At 35.1% G+C, this 22,435-nt stretch overlaps 1 protein-coding gene across 1 annotated transcript in view; it reads right to left on the bottom strand.

Moving 5' to 3' along the window:
- Positions 1-1,845: 1,845 nt before the first annotated feature.
- Positions 1,846-22,435, bottom strand: part of Dh31-R (Diuretic hormone 31 Receptor) — a 460,651-nt gene continuing 440,061 nt past the window's right edge. The window contains 2 exon segments of the mRNA XM_067774258.1: positions 1,846-8,755; positions 11,667-11,795. Of these exon segments, the coding sequence (XP_067630359.1) occupies positions 8,063-8,755; positions 11,667-11,795 (822 nt within the window). The 3' untranslated portion in view covers positions 1,846-8,062.

Raw genomic sequence — 22,435 nt, 5'->3', positions numbered from 1 at the left:
AAGAGGTTTCGTGTGTAACCTTTTTTAAAAATGTGATACTCCACACACACGGTTGAAGGTTTTAGAAGCACAGGAAATGGGGAAAAAATGTAATTCCGTTTTCCAAAAAGTAATAAAAGTAATAAATATATCTGTAACACTACATCACATATTGGTGAGCAATCCAGTCCCTAAAGCCGCAGCAAAGCTTTCTAGTGGGACTTATCTCAGTACAAGGGAAGATTTTGCCCAGAGCTGACAGTAAGGGAAAGGAGCCAATTTCACTTCCAAGGACGGCGTGAAAGTATTGTGTTTTTCGTACACATAAACATGTTTTAAAAGAATACTCCTTGCAGAGGCCTTTCAGGTCATTTAGTCTAACATATTTTATTTGAAAATCAACGGAGAAAATTATATGCAATGTGATACGATCGATTAATCTGCCTTGAATATACTCCGACCAGCCCGTCTACAGGGCGAAACGTCGGCCGACACAGCCCCAACTATACAACGTAAGGTTAGAAAGGCTGGCCACAAGGTATGATCTTATCGCGCCTTCTCTAAGCCGAGTGACAGATAAACGCAGAATATATAAAAACCGGAATTCCCTCTTTCAGCGGGTTAGGGAGCTTAGAGTGCAGTATGCCTGTCGTAAGAGGAGACTAAAATACCAAATTGATTCAAGGGATTGTGTAACGCAATCCTTTCAAGGGATTGCCAGCGCAATATATAGCTTCTCCAATCCAATTGTCAACCTCACCTACCCGTGGCGAATCCTTTCTTTAACAGCCGAGGCTCTGGTGGCCCTAATTTCCTCATGGATCTGGGGAGTGGGAGAGCGTTAGGGACTAGAAGGTTTCATGTGTTCCTAACAAATCGTTCCCTACATGGTCGGGCTAGTACCTTAATGTGGCTTTTTTACAGGAACGTACCGGATCTGAATCCGTCAAAGGACCTTCAAAATCGACAATCCCAAGGGCCTTCGGGGAGTGCTCCTATCGCTACAACAACAACAACCGGAATGAACTTGAAGGGCTACGCGAATGTCATTATTGTAAACGAAAATTATATGAGAAATTGCCTTGGATCAGGTGGTGTTCGAGAATATAACCGAAATAAAATATTTGAAATGTGACTCCCGACTTTAAATCTTTGGGGAAGTCATTTTGACAGCTCCATATCTTGAAAAGTCATAATGGGGCGGTTTTCTCATCTCAAGTATATCTGAAGAAAGTTCAGAAGTATCTCCCGAAACTCATAAACTTGTTGTGTTATTACATTTGAAAAGAGATTTAAAATATACATAGTTCAGTCGTAAAGTCTCATGGAACATTTCCAGAACTAAAACGTTTCAAGAAAGAGTACACATATCGTCGGAAGACGAATATGCCAACGCTATAGCTTGGCAGCTGGTGAAACCTATTTTTTTTTTTGGGTTCCTCTTCTGCATAAAAAATACACACCTTATTTATCACAGCTTTTAAAAAAATACATTTTCATTTGTAACTGACCGCAGATTACAATTTTTATTTTTTAACGAATGCATATAAAAGAAACTATCAAAAATAAATCAGTGTGCCCAACTAGCAAATTTATTTCTAAAAGGTAAAATTTTCAGTATTATTTTGAATATATATATATATATATTTTTTTTTTCAATATTTTAAAAGGAGTTAGAAAAGAAATAACACTTTATATTTCTAGGAGTAACTTGGGAGTTTGGAATGTGAAAAGTACAGTACACAATTAAATTATGTGTTACACTGGCTGATATCAATTACTGCAAACTGAAATTAAGCAAATACTTACCACGTTGAGTTTGCGTACCACTAAAGTTACAAACATTTTTGATTTTATATTTTAAAATACATTTATTTCTTTCAAATTTACAGATCGCACAACCTACGCTACATTAATCAGTGTAAATAAACGTTTTTATTTAATAACAAATATTTTACGTATTTTAAAAATATGCTTAAAGCGTACAGAAATTCAGCAAATTGGTAATACAATGAAAAGGTATGTATGCATGTTTGTGTGTGAGTGTGAATATACAAAGGCATTTGATGTCAAAATTAACAATTCAAATTTACCAAAATTCATTTCTATAAACCATTCTGTATTGTTATGTTTTAACATTTACATATGTATATAATTTTTGTTTTCATTTCACAATTTTTTTCATAGAAAACTTATTACAAGAACTACGTTCCACCATGATCTAATAATAAAGGTGATGTCAACAACACAACCTCACTTTTTCGGCTGCTCTATTTGCCAGTATTTACTTGTACTACAAAAGTACCAAATTTAATTGCTAAATTTTTCCTACAAATTTCCTCAAAAAATTAAGTTTTCTGCAAAATTTTGTCTATAATCTTTTGGGGAATACAAAGTTATGTTTATGTTTATGTTTATGTCGAAAAAATTCTGGTAGCGGCTTCCATAGTTATTATATTTCTAAACGTATAATAAAATGTACTCCGATCGTAGCAGAATTCAAAAGCAGTTATGTTTGATAGACAACCCTCTAAATTATGCATGCCGAACTTGTCACAATAAGGGAAAACGTCAACGGGATGAGAACACCTCAATATTAATTTCATCATGCGTTCTACACCTTTTTCAGTTTATATTCAGAAAGTTGCAGTTCATATTCACAAAATAAAAATTAATATTCAGAATACCCACTTGATATTCAGAACTTCCATTTCATATTAAGAAATATGCAATTGATATTCAGCAAGTTGCAATTTTTAATCAGAAAGTCACATTCATTGCATTTCATTTTCAGAAGAACTCAGCTCATAATTGGTATTCAGAAAGTTACAATTAATATTCAGAAACTCCATTTCATACTCAGAAAATTACAATTGATTCAGAAGATTGTTATTCATATTCATATCTTCATTTCATATTAAAAAAGTAGAAATTTATATTCAGAACTTCCATTTCATATTTAGGAAACTACAAATCATATTAAAAAGTGGCAATTTAAAATCAGATAGTTACTATTCATGTTTGGAAGTTCCATTTCATATTCGGAAACTTTCAACTAGTATTCAGAAAATTACATTTCATATAACAAATTTAGTGAAATTCCGCTTTCTCCACCTTCTGCTAACGTTCGAATAGCTAAACTGTTGAATAAATGACTCCAATATTCAATAATACAAAATGGTCTTTATTAGATACTTTGATAGTACTTCACAATAACACTTATACTTCGCAACCGATAGCGTGATTAAATCAAACTGATTACTGACTACTCAGCTTGCGCTTTTTATACTCCCTGCAGCTTCATTCGCATATTTCTACTACAGTCTAGACGTTTCGCCTGCTAGAACTGCTGTACATACCTCCTACTTAGTAATTAGCTATATACATGTATATTTGTAGCTTATGCGTTTCTCATAGTCATATGCGTGTGCATGTGTTGCAACTTTCGGCTACATGTGTGTGCGTATAATATCTCTTCCTGCCTTATATATATGGGTGTAAATGATGATTGATGTGTTTATGTACACAGTGTGGCTCGCTTCAACGTTTTTGTGTTGGGGTTTATTACTAGTGATAGTAATATTCGTCACAATATTCAAAAAGTTAAAATTCATATTCAGAGAACTACAATTTGTGTTCAGAACTTCCATTTCATATTTAGAAAACTACAATTCATATTAAGAAAGTTGCAATTTAAAATCAGTAATTTTCTGTACTGTGAAATTTTCTGAATATGAATTAAAATTTTTTTAATTTTTTATTGATAGACCAATTCAGTACCAGATGTTGTTATACCAACAGCTGATTGTTTCTTCTTGATTATTTTCAATACAACGCCTTGTACAACAATATGTCAGTTAATCGAAATCAATGGAACCTTTCTTTTGACTTAACATTATTCTGCACGGCGAATTGGTTGAATTGGTTTGCCATCACCTTCTATAGATTCGCCTTGATTTATTGTAAGTTTCTGAATATGAAGTGGAAATTCTGAGTATGAATTGCAACTTTCTGAATATAAACTGAAAAAGGTGTAGTGCGTAATGTATGGAAAGAATTAAAAAAAAAAAATTATAATAATTTTTCCGACGTATAAAATAAATTCTAAAGATTCCATGCTACTATTTTCTATAGAAATGTAATAAATAAAAATTGTTTTTACTATTTTTAAACTTAAAAACTATAAGTCGAATAGGCATTGTTATTTCATTTTCATTGAAAAAAATATTAAAATGAAAACTTATGGTATAAGTGGTTGAAACGTGTTTATTCTGAATGGTTTTTATGTATGCATTTGGATATATATTTTTAAAAACTAAACGCGCTATCAAGCACGTCCTAAGTTTTGAAATGAAATTTAGCACATTTTAATTTTTTAAGTGATTTGTATGTTTTTTAACATATTAAAGGCGGAGTTATCTATAAAAAAAAAAAAAAAAAAAAATTGTTTGGCTTAGTAAATGCATTGGGTTTTTATAGTAAAATATGTTTATATACTTATGTATTTATGTACATATGTATTTGTCTTCTTATAAATACGGAAGCATCTAAAATTATGTACCATTTTTGTTATTTCTAATTAAAAAATTAACATATACATAATATTTTATATAAGTACAGTATCACGTGAATATTTAAATTAGTTAACTAACTAAAATTTTTTTATGTTTTTATTTTTGCTTTTCATAAATAGTTTTCTTTCAAAACCTTTTTTTTTAATTTTTATTCTTAACCTTTTCTTGTTATCTTGCCCGTTCAGGCTGGAGTTTTGACATAAAGGACGTTTTCAAAAATTTCTCACACCTTTCTCCCTTTTTCCTTTTTTTTTTATTTCTACACTTGATTAATTATTTTAATCCCTTCATTTACTTATTTCTATTTTAATTTGCACCGTTACCATAAAAGCTCATTTATCTACATACATTACATAAGCATCATTTATTATATTACATCATACTTTCCAGCTGTGGGCTATTTGCTAAGCGAGTGCCTTTCTGCAATTTAACTTACAAATTATTCTAAAAAACAGATAATTAGCACCAACTTTTTTGTTGCTGTTAAGGATGTTATTTGAGAGTATTTAAGGTAATGAAGCGGGTGGTTAAGTGATTGCGGCAAATGTTTGTTTACATGCATTGGGACAACCGTCCATTATCATGGCGGAAACCACAAAAAGTCTTTAATGAATTAAGCCATAAATATAATTGAGATATGACGGTTTTAGAAAGTTCATCATAATAGGCGATCTACCAGCAACCTAATATCATTCTTTCTTACATCTTAAGAATAATTCTGTATTAGAAATTTAGCGGGAACAGCAATTGTTTTGTATCTCAATGAAAATAAAGCTTAGTTTCGCAGCAGGCGGATAAAACGAAGCTGTGTCGATAATACCATAGCAAGCTCTCAAGCATTTTTCTTGGTACTGGATTTTACCAGCACTTTTGACTGCTTGACCAGGAAGTAAGTGTTAGTATTATTTTTTGTTATTGCCTACTTTTTTACACGATTTTTTTACTGACTTACTTTTCTGTATAATTTATTACCTACCATTGAACTAGCTAGATTAAGAGCAGGTGAGAGTTGCACATGATCGACCAAACGGGAAAAATCATGTGTAGGTCTTACCACCTCAGACTAACAAATTTACTTCCATCATTAAAAAGAGAGGACTGTAGGTTCATGACGGGTATTCTGACGTCACTTGCCTTAAATTAGTGCTAGCAGATGTAGGAAGTGCGGGTTGGAGGAGGAAACGATCGGGGACGTTTTGTGCTCGCTTGACAGGCTGAGAGTACAAATATTAGGAGGGACACTGCTGTCAGATATAGAAGCATCAAATGGCATAACTCCTAGAAAGCTTATAGTGTTTGCCAAGAGGACGGAAATATTTTATAATATATATAATGTCACCAGAGATTGAATCGATGCATTAATGGAGAGAGCCACATACATATATTAGCTTTGAAATCAAGGCAGAAGCACTGTTAAGATCGAGTGCTACTTTAGCCCGAAACTATAAAATAAAGTTCTCTCTGGACAAAGAAACCCTAAGCTCGATAAATTTCTCAACAAATCCTAATATATGGACTGTAAAGGGTGTCCTAGAAGTATAGGATGGCGCTTGGACTATTCCAAATAAAAGTTGTTCGGTCCTTAGCATGATGCTAATGTCGTTTTTAATGTCGACCGGTATAAACTGTACGCAGACAAGTACTTGTACTATTTAATTTAATCCGAACCGGACACTCCACGAAGGTTTTGGGTATTATTATCGATGTTGATGGTCCTTTGCCGGATATAGATCTGATACGTTCCGGTAACAGGAACCACATTGAGCCGAGAAATGACTGGGTAAAAAATTAAAATTTACATTGGCGCATATGCGGAAGACAGCACATTTTTCTCCAAATTGCGATTTTTGGACTTTCTCGCTGTTTTGATATGTTTTGGTATATACATGAAATAACTCAGTGGGTAGAATGCACGACTCAGATCGAAGGCACTTCGAAACCTGCCGCAAACAAACAAATTTGGTATGGTCATAAATCGACGGCTGAGAAGAAAATCACCATATCTCAGCAGAAATACCCCAGGCAATGTCAAAACGTATTGAATTTGAACAAAAAAAACTGAGAGAAAGGGGAAAAGGGAGTTTTAAGCTTTCTTAGGTGATCTCAATTGGTGGCGGATTTCGGGAAGGAGGCAACGTGCGCGGTTGACCGAGTAAATGTAACAAATGCTTTCCTCAATTTATTTCACTAATACTCTTAAAAAGTCGGAAAATTTTTAAGCAAAATTCACCACAGTAACGATTATGTAAAAGCTCATAAATTCGTTAGTCGGTAACCGGTTGTTTTTTTAAATGTACTCTGTTTTTATGAGCTTATCGATTTATAAAACCAAAATAAATATAAAGAAGGAAGTTGTTTTATTAGAGACCTAAATAATTACACGCAAATATAGCTGCCACCTATAAAGACAGGTACCAGTGCGTATACGTAACATTTTATTGTATTACTGGGTATAAAAGGGTTTCTAAGCTTCGAACACAAAAATGAAGCTAATATAAGCGAACTACCAACTACCTACTAAAGAATTACTGAGCTGGGTGTAAATCAACGTTGCACACGAAATAGTTCATTTGGCTCCGTACAGCTCCCACAACATCACTATGACTCCGTATAGCTCCCAACAATAACCAAATTCGTTTCAGTGAAGCATTTACACAGTGAACCGTTTATATGAGCACGAAGCTAATGATTGTGTGTAAATCATGGGTGCGGAGCAATGGTTATTTTGGCTCTGTACGGCTCTCAACAATATCACTTCGGCTTCGGTGGGTTCCCAGCAGTAACCAAACTGATTTTGTTAGAAAATAATCCCAGCATGCTTTGAAATTAAATTTTTAATTGCTTCTCTGCCGGCTTTTCACACAATAAAACGAACAGCAAAACAATGTTATTAAAAATGACGAAAACTTCAAAAATTCATATCCTACCGAAAAAAAACCAACAACTTCTACATTTCTTTTAGTAATCGTATGCAACATTTTTAATTTCATCCGATTCAATTCACAACTACTCGAATTAGTGATAAACATCGAGAAATTTCTATGATCAATTTTTTTTTAAACTTCTTCATGCTCATTCTGATGTCCTTCGAAATGGCAAATTGCTCCCTTCGCAGACCTTATGAGCGCGTTTTTAACTGTTTAAACGCTGATATTATAAGTGAAGCCACCACGTGCATTCAATTAGCACCAGTTCGGAGGTAGTCATTAAATCCGTTATGAGGGAGGTAGTTGCCAAATTGTAACTATGCATCTTTGCTAATTTTACACTGTAACAAACCGAAAAAAAGTGATCACTATTAATCATCAAAACCAACAGCCAGCTGTCGAAGTGCTCACGTTTTGATTAAATAATACTTAAACTAAAAGCTAGGTTAAAAAACATAGAAAAGGTAAAAAAAGCAAATTGCGCGCCTTAGCTCTTTTACTTTACTTGTTAACTTAAAAAAAATTCTGCTGATATAGAACTGCTCAGCAGCAGTGACCCACTTATATACACACATGTCCCACTTATACTGCCTCATTTGCCATTTTATTCCCATCCAAATGCAAATTGTTATTGTATGTACAAGTATTTGCATTAGTGTGAACAGCTGTTGTTGTAACAAGTAAAACACCACCTAAATGTTGGTTGTCAACAACATTGCTGCCATCAGAATTAAAGCTACCGCTGCTGCTGTTTCTATTATTGCTATTACTATTGTTGCACTCGTTTCTCGTTGCTGTTGTTGTAACTAATGGCGTTGTTGTCACGTGTGTTAGTATGTTGGTCGTAGAGTGCTCTGCTTTTATCGCTTCTCTTCTGGTTGTGTTTGTATTTTTTATAATGCTATTACAGTTACTCAAGCCACAAATAAGCTCGTCCGTTTCATTGCCACCACATCCGCTACTCTGACCAAAACAACGACCATCTGTTGTTGCACTTTCTTCCATTAGCCGTTGACGAATACGTAGCTGATTGACAGTTTTACGTCGCAAAAATTGTAGTTTATACAGACCACCAACAACACCTGCTGTCTCTGTGTGGGTCTTGTTATGATTACTGGGTGCTGTACTATTGCTGCGCATGCGCATGGCAGCTTTAGTGTTGCCACTACCGCGTCCAGTATGTGCGCTGGATGCGCGACGTGCTTTCTTCGACAACGACAAATCCTTTAGTCATACTTTCTCTTCACCGGGCAATGGCGGACCGCATCGTACGAACTATAATCAGAATAACTGCGTTTTGAAATAATTTGCATGTTTGTTAAAGGAAATTCAATTGGAATTTTAGTACAAGTACATATATATAGTACATATTTTTGATTGATTAATTAGTGGTTTCACATTTGATTCAATTGTGTATTTGTGGAGAGGTTTGTAGATTAATTTAAATATATATAATGAAATGAATTACTTCAAACGTAGGTAAGAATGAATTTCTGTTGTGTATCTAATTGGCATGCTAGAGACTGTAATTCACAAGGACGAGAACAAAACAAGCTAAACAGAACACAAATACAACAACATAAAAAAAGCTCTAATTATTTTCCAAGAGTGAATAAAAGCGAAACTTATAAACATACCCGAAAAAATGCGATTGAAGAAAAAAAAAACAATAGTAAAAACGATACCTGTCATTTTTTTTCGTTCGAAGCAGGACGTATCGTTTCATATAACAAAACAAAGACTCACCACTTTTTTTCAAAAGAAGACTAAAAACACAATCATTCAATTAAAGATGTATACATCATGACATTCAGTAAGTCATACCTCTGTTCATGTATAACGGATAGACGGACTTCGATTAAATTTTTTTAGGAAAAGATAGTATTTTCAAAATAATTTCGGTGCGATTATGGGTAATTTTCTGGATAATTTCTGGATTGCTTTCGGAATCATTTTGAGATTATTTCGTAACCAACTTAGAAGAATTAAACGGACAAGCCCTGAATCGTTTTGAAACTATTTCAAAACATTTTGAGTACCGTCATAGGTCCCGAAATAGTCTCGAAAAGTTTCTGAAAATGGTTGCCAAGTGAACCCGAAAAGATGCCAAAACTATCCCTAAATTTTTCCGAAGCAGTTTTAAAATGATTCCTAAGTTTTCCCGAAATGATACCTCAAATAACTTCGAAACGATCTAGTAGCAGTCCAAAATGATTTCAAATTGGTCTCGAAATGTTCAAGAATTTTCCCAGAAGTCCTACCCAAAATAATACCGAAGTTATCCTCAAATTGTTTTATATTGATTACGAAATAGTGCCGAAAGTATTCCAGATGTGAACCTTAAATCACTTCAAAATTGCACCAAAATAGTTTCGATTTGATCCTTAAAACAGTTTTGAAGTGTGCCTGAAGTCATCTCGAAATGACTACCACACGTATATTGAGCGTTTTCCCATACGGCGTATCATTCCCACACACTACGCTCACGCTCACAATTTACTAACGCTTATATTTTCAGTTCCGCCAAAACTATAGACTAGAGGCTTACGAATTAACGAGTAAGATATGAATTATTATTTATAAAAGAATTTTAAAAACTAGTGGCATCGAATGCTAAATCCACTTAACAATAAGAGGACCGTGACGAGACAGATTAGGATACCCATCAGCAGCGACCTAGTAAGTAATTACGTAATAACTGCCTCTTACTGGAAATTTTTTACAGATCTATCCAGCACTCATACCCACAACATCAGCCCTCCACTTACATTATTTAGTTGCCTTGTTTTTTTACTTGCATATACATCTGCGCTTGCGACTAAGAAACGAACATTGGCAATTACACATAGTAGTAGTGTATGTTGAAATAGTGGATACACGAACCCTTTCGGACATAGTGTACAGGGGAACAGCAGCGACCCGTGTATTTTAGTACTTATTTCATGCGCAACAATTTCATAAACGCAGATAAAGTTATGCAATTGGTAGTCCATATATGCTAATGAGTATGTAAATACTGTCGTGTCGAACATTAGTTCTGCTCAAAGTGATTGTGAGTCAAAATTTGTTTTAGAGAAGCGATGTGGTATGCGTAGAGATACACTGCAGAGAGTTTCTTAGTGGCTAGAAAACATGATCTTTAAAAATTTGCTTCTAAAACGTCCTATCTCAGAATTCGTTGTAGAACACCCAATCTGGGAATTTTCGTATAAAATTTTTGCGCAAATATAGCATTTTTGGAAAAAAAAAATTTGAGATTAGCTATTTCTGAAAAGAGCGTTTTCGAATAAAGCGTTTTTGAAACCATATCCGAGAGAAGGTACTGTTCCATTCAGCAGCCGATATGATTTTTGCGCTGCCCAATTATGATTTTTGATTGCTAACTTAGTTCTGGCTTAATTATTCTATGTTTTCCCTGAATTGAAAATACTCTCCAGGCGTCGTTGGTAATTCATTAAATTCTAGAAGAAACTGTATTTTTTAAGTGGAAATAATAGGCATGGACTTAGAGAAAATTTGCTTAAGGCACTTACAGGTACTGCTACGTATAATTGTTACACATGACAGCCGGATCATATAATTTCAGCACCGCTCTACGCTAAGTATAGCCTGAGAATGATTAGAATGCAAAAAGTCAAATAGCAGAAGGGAAAAGCAACCGAAATTTTAGTGTAGGAGCATAGAGTGAAAACGGTTGAAATACGAAGAAAATATAGAAAGTTGGGAAACATTGCAAGCCACTTTTAAGGACATCAGATCAATAGTTGACTTAATTAAAACAAAACACAAGTGAGAGGCAATTTTTTATCGAAATTATTATATGACATGTTTATTTACAGAAATTGTTTTTTTTATTGAATATTAAAAGAGGCAATTGTTACAGCAGTGAGTTCAGTATGATAAACTAAAATGGATTTTGTACTAAATGCTTACTTACTAAGCATATCGTCGAGTGAGTAGAATATCGAGCTAAATCGGGTGCCGATTTAAAAAACACTTTAACGCTTTAACATGATTAAATTGTTATCTGCAATAGGATGATTTTTCACTCAGTCGCCGATATGTAGATACACTAAGCTAACATAAGAGACATGCTAAAATAAAATGAGTACAATACAAAAACAATTAACGATTATTAGTTCAATTAAATTACTCGAAAATACATACAAAACCAACAAAATCTTACCGAGACCTGAGTAGCCGTGTAGGAATTTGCACGCGTTCTATTACTGAAACAAACCATACGCCATTTGCGTTTCACTTGGGCAACAACCTCACCATTGAAAAAGCAAAAGAGCGTCGCAACACAAAGGCCCTAAAATGAGAAAAAATAAGAAAGTAGGTTTTTAAGTCGCTTGAAGTATTCAGTTATAATATTATTTTAGTGAAAAGAAAATAGTATTGATATAAGTTATACAAGTGGAGCCTTCCACGTTTGACACGGGACAATACAAGCGCATTTTTTTTAGTTTTCGATACAGGATCCAGTTAGCTAAAATGCAGGAATAATAATTATGATGATTGCTAATGAAACTAGGGTTGGTGCTTATTTGATATTTCAACTCTTTTAGTTTTTTCCTTTAAATTTTTTTTTTTTGCACATAATTTAGATTCTTTATCCTTAATACGTTTGGGAGTGATACATTTTAAATATATTGGAATTAAAAATTAATAAGGAGAGCAGGGCGGACGCCGGGGTAGATAAAATTTTAACTTATTACAGTATCCAGATCGAAGTTGAGCTAGAGTGACGCGCGTCTCCCTGGGGAGGTCGCTTTCTTCTATAGCTAGTTAAGGGTATTTGACGTTAAGAACAGGATTCACCGCGCTATTTCCGAAATAGAGGTCTGACGCCTTTTTCGGATATCATAGAGGACCTTGCGAAGATGACTTCTTAAGTCCCTGGGAGGCGGGGCCACTTCAATCAGAAGTCTTTTGGGATGCCCAGGTCTCTAGTTACACAACAGAAACTGTTTGTTTAGCATTTTATTTCTCTCCCTTATGGGGAATACTCTCGCTTCACTGTGTAGGTGGTGTTCTGGGAACATAAGAAGACAGCCCGTAGCAATTCTAATAGTTACACTTTGACAGGCCTGTAGTTTCTTCCAGCTTGTATCGGCGACCATATTGGGGACACATAGTATGCAAGCGGCTGGTCAATTGTAAGGGGTTTGAGGATTTTGTTACGGCTCTGGATGTTAGGTACATTTGCTGATACATGCTCGCCAAAATGTAGATCTGGGTCGAAAGTCACACCCAGTATTTTTGGATCTAAGATAATGTTATTGATCTTATCCACGTTGTAAATAAGGTTGCCGAGTATTAGGTTGATGACAATTTCAGGTTTCGCAAACCGAAAAAACTGCAGCGACTAGGGAGATAGTCATTTATTGCGTAGCTCATCAATGGATGTGCCGGGCCGTTTGCCATTATTGTGCAGTAATTGGCGTAGTATCAAGTGGTCGCGATGTTCGATGTGTAACCATACAAGTGCGTCTAGAAAACTAGTGTTTTAAGGTAAACCAGAACTCGCCTAGAAGTTTAAGTAACACCACAACCGAAACAACTTTGTCAGAAACAAATCATTCCGGACTTTTTGAGAAGAGCTTCGTCGGCTTATTGTTGGTAAAAACTGACTCCAACGAGTCTTTCATTTATTGTCGGCTGATTATCTACACCAAATGGATATCGTCGAATTCGAAAACACACTGACAAATTTTCGATAACAAATAATACTACGCTGATAACAAATCGATATCTTTTCGATAATAAATCGATAACTGTTGACAAAATATGGATATCTCTTCCATATTTAATTGATAAATTATCGATAGTAAATCGAAAACTTTTCTGTAACATATTGGTAACTTTGGTCAACGAGTCGATAACTTTTGGATAATAACTCGAACACTTTTGATTAAAAAACTCGATAATTGTTCCAAAATTACAAACGGGTAACACTCTGATACAAATTGATAACTTTTCGTTAACTTTTCGACTGCAGATCAATACTTTTTTGATAAGCTTTGTTATCGTGGTAAATGTATACCATAAATCGATAACTCGTCGATAAGAAACCGCTAACATATTGATAAGACGTCGTCCGGTTTCGACTTCGCTTACACTTACATTCTGTATTCCCTTATACAGCGAATCAATACCATACACTAGGCCTACACTTACATTCTATATTCCTCTTTACATATATCATACCAGTTCCAAAGACTACCCATGCACTTGTACCTACCTTACGTTCACAATAAAAAAATAGACTTTTATTTTAAACTATACATAAATAAAACCGATTACTGGTTTGATTGGTTATTGTTACAAAGTTTCTGCAACCGCCATCTACACGAGGCGAATCCTGTCGACCTCGGCAAGGGACTGTCAGCATTAATCATTACAATCACAAAATTAACAGACCTTTCAAGCCTTCCTTTATTACTCTACGTCAATATTAATTTTTGAGAAAAAAAGATTTTTTTTATGATTTCACACAAAATCCACCCAAACTTTTTTACATATCTCCTACGGCAACATGCAACATAAATTTAACTGCATTTCGCTACATTAAGCTTGGAGACTTTGCTGTTAAAACGCTTGACTCGTTCACATATGCAAAATGCGCTTATTGCAATCTTCCACGCCGCTAACTGCACTTTTAAGCTCAAATGTAAAGAAAATGCGCATACAGTCAACTCCCTAGAGCTCTGTGAAAACTTGTCACATACACAATCGTTCACAGCGCGCATACGAATGAGACTATTTTTATACTCAGCTGAGCAGAGCTCACAGAGTATATTAACTTTGTTCGCATAACGGTAATCCGTAACGGCATAAACTAATCGAGATAGATATAGAGTTCTATATATCAAAATGATCTGGGTGAAAAAAGAAATTCATTTAGCCATGTCCGTCCGTCCGTCTGTAAACACGATAACTTGATTAAATTTTGAGGTATCTTGATGAAATTTGGTATGTAGGTTCCTAGGCGCTCATCTCAGATCGCTATTGAAAATGAACGAAATCGGACTACAACCACGGCCACTTTTTCGATATCGAAAAACGGAAAAAGTGCGATAATTCATTACCAAAGACGGATAAAGCGATGAAACTTGGTAGGTGCGTTGACCTTATGACACAAAATAGAAAATTAGAAAAATTTTGGACAACGGGCGTCGCACCGCCCATTTTTAAAAGAAGGTAATTTAAAAGTTTTGCAAGCTGTAATTTGGCAGTAGTTGAAGTTATCATGATGAAATTTGGTAGGCACGTTACTCCTATTACTATATGTGTGCTAAATAAAAATTAGCGAAATCGTATGACGAACACGCCCACTTTTAAAAAAAAAAATTTTAAAGTCAAATTTTAACGAAAAATTTAATATCTTTACAGTATAAAAGTAAATTATGTCAACATTCGACTCCAGTAATGTTATGGTGCAACAAAATATAAAGATAAAAGAAAATTTCAAAATGGGCGTAACTCCGCCCTTTTTCATTTACTTCGTCTAGAATACTTTTAATGCCATAAGTCGAACAAAAATTTACCAATCCCTGTGAATTGGTAGGGATATAGATTCTATGACGATAACTGTTTTCTGTGAAAATGGGCGAAATCGGTTCAAACTACGCCCAGTTTTTATACACAGTCCACCGTCTGTCCTTCCGCTCGTCCGTTAACACGATAACTTGCGCAAAAAACGATATATCTTGACTAATCTTAGTTCACGTACTTATCCGAAGCCACTTTATCTTGGTATAAAATATGACCGAAATCCGACTATGACCACGCCCACTTTCCGATATCGAAAATTACGAAAAATGAAAAAAAAAATGCCATAATTCTGTGCCAAATATGAAGAAAGAGATGAAACAGGGTAATTGGATTGGTTTTTTGACGCAAAATATAACTTTAGAAAAAACTTTGTAAAATGGGTGTGACACCTACCATATTAAATAGAAACAATTGAAAAAGTTTGGCAGGGCGAAATCAAAAGCCCTTGGAATCTTGGCAGGAATACTGTTCGTGGTATGACATATATAAAAAAATTAGCGGTACCCTACAGAAGATGTTCTGGGTCACCCTGGTCCACATTTTGGTCGATATCTAGAAAACGCCTTTACATATACAATTAAGGGATACTCCCTTTTAAATCCCTCATTAATACTTTTAATTTGATACCCATATCGTACAAGCACATTCTAGAGTCACCCCTGGTCCACCCTTATTTCGGTATCTCGAAAAGGCGTCCACCTTTAGAACTAAGGCCCACTAAGATTTAAATAATCATTAACACCTTTCATTTGATACACATGTCATACAAACACATTCCAGGGTTACCCTATGTTCATTTTGCTAAATGTTGATTTTCCCTTATTTTGTCTCCAAGGCTCTCAGCTGAGTATGTAATGTTCGGTTACACCCGAACTTAGCTTTCCTTACTTGTTATAGTAAAGACAAAACAAAAAAATGAGCTGAATTTCAACTAAAAATATTTACTCCAAGTTTACGCTTCGAGGCAAATGCAATCATGCTATTCGATTGACAAAAAAAAAACAGAAAAAAAAATAAAAACGAAAGTCTTCATATAGCAAGATCAAATGGTAACTTACATAAAAAGGTTGTTTGCGAAATGTGCTTAGAACACAGAATATAATCATAAGAAGCAGGAAAAGTTAAACTTTTACTTTGTAGCTTTGAAGTTGTCTTTTGAATTTTGCAAACAAATTTAATTTTGTCCTTAAAATAGTTTTCTTGTAATCAGTGACTGTAAAGTCTCGCTGTTGCCGAAATGTGTATGAGAATCTTACTTGAGCACGACATTACTTTCATTACTACATAAAAAAAAAATAATAAATTTATTCGTTTGTAAATTTCAGTTTGAACATTATGATGGAAAATGTGTGCTAAAATTTAGTTTAATTTCACTTTTGGCTTATTTGATACAACTCAACAATCGGAAACTTTTTTTTTATACAATTTTTCATTCTGTTACGAATTTTGAGAACTCTACACCTTCTGTTATCTTTCCAATAGTTAAACTGTCGAATAAATAAGTCAAATATTCAGTATAGCAATATGCTCTTTATTTACAACACTACTCGGGTACAAGTACTTCACAATTAAATTACTCTGGTACTTCACTTTGAACGCTAACGCCCCGATTCTGAGCGTTACCGGTAAAATAGTACCCAGAACATTATGTAACCGAATATCGTTACCAGTTCTTTTATCCGCGATTCTGGCCCAAGTGGTAACGCTGTCATCGCAGAAAAACTCACCAGTGTCTGTGGAGAAATTTGAAAGGTAGTTTTCTTCGCCTTAACGGTTGCCACTTTGGTCCATTTGGAACAAAAATGGGCCTTTCCAACCCCATTTGGCCTGCTGGTCCCTTTTCTTCAATTTTGGTCGTTTTTAGGCAGTAGCCACGATTGGTACTTTTCTTTGTTTTTCACTCAGGCAAAAATTCACAATATTGCCCAAAAATTCGCCACACTTTCGTTAGCCCCCATATAATTTTGAGTTTACTTTAATGGAACTCTCACCATATTAAATGGATCAGTCAATCAAATGTACCAGAACAATAACATTTCACCTAGGATATAATTTATGTGAGACATTAAAAAGAAAAGTGTTGGCAAACACATTGTCGTTAATTGTTGATGAAATAACCGACTAATCAAAAAAAACTCTTGTTTTATAATAATATTAATAACGGCTAGATATTTCTATCGGTTATACTACACTATGTTAAATATATGAAAATAAAAATTGCTTCTCGCCTAGCATAGCTTATAGCGAGCACTCTGCCGTGAGCCTAACACTTTCAAAACTTATACAAAGAAATTCTATATATTACTTCTCGTTTGGCATGTTGATATTTAAATCTTTCTCACCCAGCTCAACGAGTTCGAGGAATTCCAGGCCTATTGTGGTGTTAAACCACGCAAGGTAATTGAAAACTAAGTATCTTGGCACAAGAAATACTTTATCTCGAAGACAGAAGGAAGCAAATGCAAAAGAGGTCTGATTTCGGAAGAAATGTTTTCTATAAAATTATTTGCGTAGGTGCTAGCAGAACCCCTGAGGCCTGGGATCAAAACCCACACTTACTGTATCTAGGCTCTGATATGAAGTTTAAACGTTAAGGGAAAAAGTAAGCATCTATAAAAATAGCACTAACAAAATTGCCTAGTTTCATTTGTAATTTACTGAGTTTTCCACATACATTGTTCGGCAACACCCGAACGCAAATTTTGAACCGTTTTTACTAAAACCAAACTGCACTATACATTATATTTCATTGCAATCAACAACATAATGCTAGAACCAAGAGCTTTGTGACCAAAACTAGGTTAACAACGTTTGGTTGGTGAAAGCCATAGACTCAAAATATAGTACCATTTTTGTTGCATGCACATATATTTCTTTGTCCAGCTTGAACTAAAGGAAAGTCTTCATTATGTTTAGTAAAATTTCATATGGAAACATCCTAAAATTTTGCATTTTATACTAATAAAATAAAACAAAAATTTGGTCCTTTTTTCGATGAATTTTGGTCCCAAATGAAAACATGGTGTGGCAACCGTGTTCGTTTTATAGAAAATGACTCGCTTGTAGATACGAGGTTAACGAATAAACGGGACGATGTGTATATGCATATTATGCATGTTAGGTTTCTACATAGGTATATTGTAATTTATTCTGTGCAAGTACCTAATGTAAACAAATATGCATAGCAAGAGGCAACACTTTTTACTATTATCTTTACTTATTTGCGTTTACAATTCTTTATTTTTCAGTTTTGCCTTTTTCTAAACAACAGCTGTTGTGTGGTTATTTCGATGTAACCACCTACTTTTGTGGGTAAAAAATTATCCGGCTACTTTCGCGGGTAGAATACCAAAAGGTTGTAAAAGTTGCCGCACGATTTCTTACCGTGGTGAAGAATGTTGTTACCACACTAGAATCGGGGCGTAAATGTCAAACTGATTGACTATTCCTGAACTTGCGCTGGGCTTATGCTCTCAGTTGCCTCTATCGCCTATTTTCCTTGGTTTTAGAATTTTCACAAATAGCCACAATTTGCTTATATTGGTTATTTACCTATTTGCATGTATATGCCCGAGTAATGTCATCTTCGCTCTTGGCATTACATGTATGTGTAACTGCTACTGATTACATGTACATATGTAAATGGGTTCACGCGCCGGGCAAAGCAACATCAAAAAACTTTAAACACAAGTTTTTTCAATTAAAAGAAAACTTGTCTAAGCGCGGTCGCCTCTCGGCAGTGTTTGGCAAGCACTCCGAGTGTATTTATGCCACTAAAAGTTTCTCAAAAAACTCATCTGTCTTGCCAATTTGTAAGAAAAATTGAACGCAAGTTAGAAGAGAGCTCGGCCTAAAATTTCTCCGGAGGCTATCGCGCCTTACATTTATTAGGGGGACTCATGTAACCGTATAAATGCCTTATAAAGTGTGTAAACGTATAAATTTATCTAGTTTACGCACGAGCTGTCAAATTTTGTATGAAAAATCATTTACACAATCTGTATAAATTTACGCGCACATTTCATTGTGTAAACGCGGTAAACTCAAAGGAATGCAACCTTGCAGACATTACAGACGGCATTTTCATCAAAAATCTCCAACATCAGCAAGTAAAGGCGTTTTAGTTTTGATTTTTCACTTAATCTTGGTATTTTTTAATTTGTATAACAATCAAAAAATTTTTTTTGGAAATAATACAGCTGAAAAACAATCAATTTTATCAAGAGTATTACTAGGTGCGTTCATATAACCGCGTGTGTAAATGGATATAAATTTACACCTTATAAGTTTATATGCTATCATGAGTCCCCCTATTGTTTTTAATTAAAATATTACCTTCGCTCTTAGCTTTGTTGTGTACGTGTATGTGTAGCTGCTTGCTTTGCTATTGTTGTGCATTTATTTACCAGCAGCATAGTGACGTATCGAAACTGCTAATATTCGCCATATTATATAAGAATCTTGTTCGCTTCCGCTTTCGCAATGATTGAAAATCGACTGGCTGGTATTCGATTTCAACATAGCATTAAATCGACCTACTGTCATTATTGGAAATACTGACGTTTTCATGAATAAAATTTTTCGTATTATAAATAAAATTTAAAAATTTTATAAATTCGTACATTTTAGATGCTTAGAAATAACCTCGTATTGTATTTACGAAGTTGTTTTTTGGTTGTTCTTACTTCAAGGACCCCAAGTAATAAAGCTGTTTAATTTCTGAAGCCTGGAAGGGATCAACAGCGAACTGAAATATATTCTTTAAAAAGTTTATCGGAGTTTCCAAAATGCCAAAACTTATATTTTTATTTTTATCATGCGATAACCGGTTGTAATACTACATCAGCAGAAGGGACAAAAATAGTTTCAAAATTGTTTAAAAAGAAAAACATTTAATCGAATTTGTGAAAGTCTTAACCTAAATCGATTCTTTACCTCAGACAATTCTTACGAAAGGAATTCAACTTCTTCCTGCTGTTTGTGGAGCTCCGTTAAAATAGATTACATTGATAAGTACAGATATTACACCTTTGTGAAGAATACACAAAACGAGGAGAAAGTACAACTATCTTGTCTTCCTCCAACATTGAAATCTGCTATTCAGCACATGCATCGAGCATATTGTCAAATTTAGACAAGGAAAGGAAATCAAGTGAATCCTCAGGACTAGGATTGGACTTTAGTAAGTAATATTTTGGAATCAATTAAATCTTCACTTCCCCTGCTTAAAAAAAAAACAATATTTTTTGCAATCGCAAGAGAAAGATTGAAATATAAACCCAACAATTTACGAACATCCAGAAAGAGAAAGAAGAAGAAGAAGAAATCGAGAAAGACTTGACTGTTGATGTTGGCTAGGAAGGGTATGAATCGGATTATAATATAGAAAGTAATCAATACGATAATTCAACTGAATAACCATTATCAATCCGAATAATCTTCATGCAGTTAAATACTTAAATATTGTGACTAAAAATTACGTAATAAGAGTTCGTGAAATAGCCCGGGTACACTACCTCACGCGAGCATATTGTGGCGAATTTTCACATCACTAAAAAATGCACAACAACAAAAGCATTAAAGTATGCGAGAGACTATAAACTAAAAATATACATGTACGTAGATGGCTGGTAACCAATCATGAAATTCACGAAATTACTAGACCTTGCTAGAAATAAGGGAATGAAGCAACGGAGAGTATAAAATCAGCACAAGCTGAGTAGTCAGCAATCAGTTTTGATTTAAGCACGCTATTGGTTGTGACGTATAAGTGTTATTGTGAAGTACTTTCAAAGTAGTCTAATAAAGAACATTTTGCGTTATTGAATATTGCAGTTATTTGTTCAACAGTTTAGCGATTCGAACGCTATCAGAAGGTTTCAAATAAGCGGAGTTTCTCGAAATTCATAACAATTGGTGTCAGAAGAGGAATTGTTGAATAAATTCCAGAGTTGCAGGGTACAACAAAGCCATGACAAAGTGGAGGGAAGGTTGAAGATCCAGCAACTGAAGAAGGAGTTGGAGAGCCGTCGATTGAATACAACCGGCAATAAATTCGAACTTCAGTCACGACTACAAGAGGCAATGGAAGCAAAAGGAATTAACGTGGAAGAATATGTCTTTCATCTTGATGGCGGTGAGACAAGAAAATTGGAGGAGAAAAATGAACCAACGCAGACAATGGCGAACACAGACCTCAACATGATATTAGCTGCAATATCGGCACAAATGTCCGAAATGTCATCACAAATATCCACCAACATGTCATCGCAACTGGAATCACAGGAGACGCGTTTAGCATACAAGATGGAAACTCAACTGGAATCACAGAAGACATATATGAAATCCCAACTGGAATCACAGGAGGCACGCATATCCGAAATGTCGACACAAATTCCAGCGCAGATATCATCTCAGATCTCTACACAACTTGAAAAGCAGGAAGTCCGTATATCATCTAAGCTGGAAGCTCACATGGAAGAGAAACTAAGCCAGTTTCATGATGAAGAGGCCGATAGGAAAAAATCGAGGCCGAGATAGAAGCTTTAAAAGGGCGTATAGCGGAGGTGCAACTAAATCGCCCAGTTGTTCAGCAAGCAATACGAAGGTAAAAACTCTACCTTTTTACGGCTCTGTCCCTTTCCAGGTATTTAAGCTTCAATTTGAGAAGACGTCAGCAGTGAACAACTGAAATGCGGAAGATAAAGCTGCTGCACTGTTCGTGGCATTGAAAGGACCTGCAGCGGAAATCTTACAGACTATTCCAGAGTACGAACGGGACAGCCATGAAGCATTGATGGCCGCTGTAGAGACGTTATGGAAACGAGCATAGAAAACAGATATACCAAATTGAGTTGCAAAACCGTTACCAAAAAGCGAATGAGACATTGCAAGAGTTTGCTTCGGATGTTGAAAGGTTGGCTCATTTGGCAAATGCGGACGCACCCGTGAAATACACTGAAAGGGTAAAGATTCAGAGCTTTATAAATGGCATACGGGACGTCGAAACAAAGCGAGCTACATACGCAAACCCAAAGCCAACATTTGCAGAAACGGTATCACATGTATTGACTCAGGAAACTGCCTCACAATGAGTAAACCAGCATACAAAACTCATCGTGTGGAAGTGGAAAGATTAGAGTGGGTATGCGCAATTTTGGAAGCTTTAAAGGGAACGCAACAGAAGAATAATGATGCAAACAAATGCTTTAAGTGTGGGAAGTCAGGGCAAATTGCACGCTATTACAGCACCAACACCAATAGTTCCAACAATGTGGGTGGCCGTAAACGCAGAGTTGAAGAAGATGAGCAAATTTCCAAGTCCACTCAATCATTAAACTAAACCGAGTCAGCCGCAAGGGGCGACAGCTGGATCCCGCAATTTAATGCCCCATA

Source organism: Eurosta solidaginis, chromosome 3 (assembly GCF_040869045.1).
Source record: "Eurosta solidaginis isolate ZX-2024a chromosome 3, ASM4086904v1, whole genome shotgun sequence".
In the NCBI taxonomy this organism is placed as follows: Eukaryota; Metazoa; Arthropoda; class Insecta; order Diptera; family Tephritidae; genus Eurosta; species Eurosta solidaginis.
The sequence above is the reverse complement of the archived record's forward strand: the minus strand, read 5'-3'. Positions and strand labels throughout refer to the sequence as shown.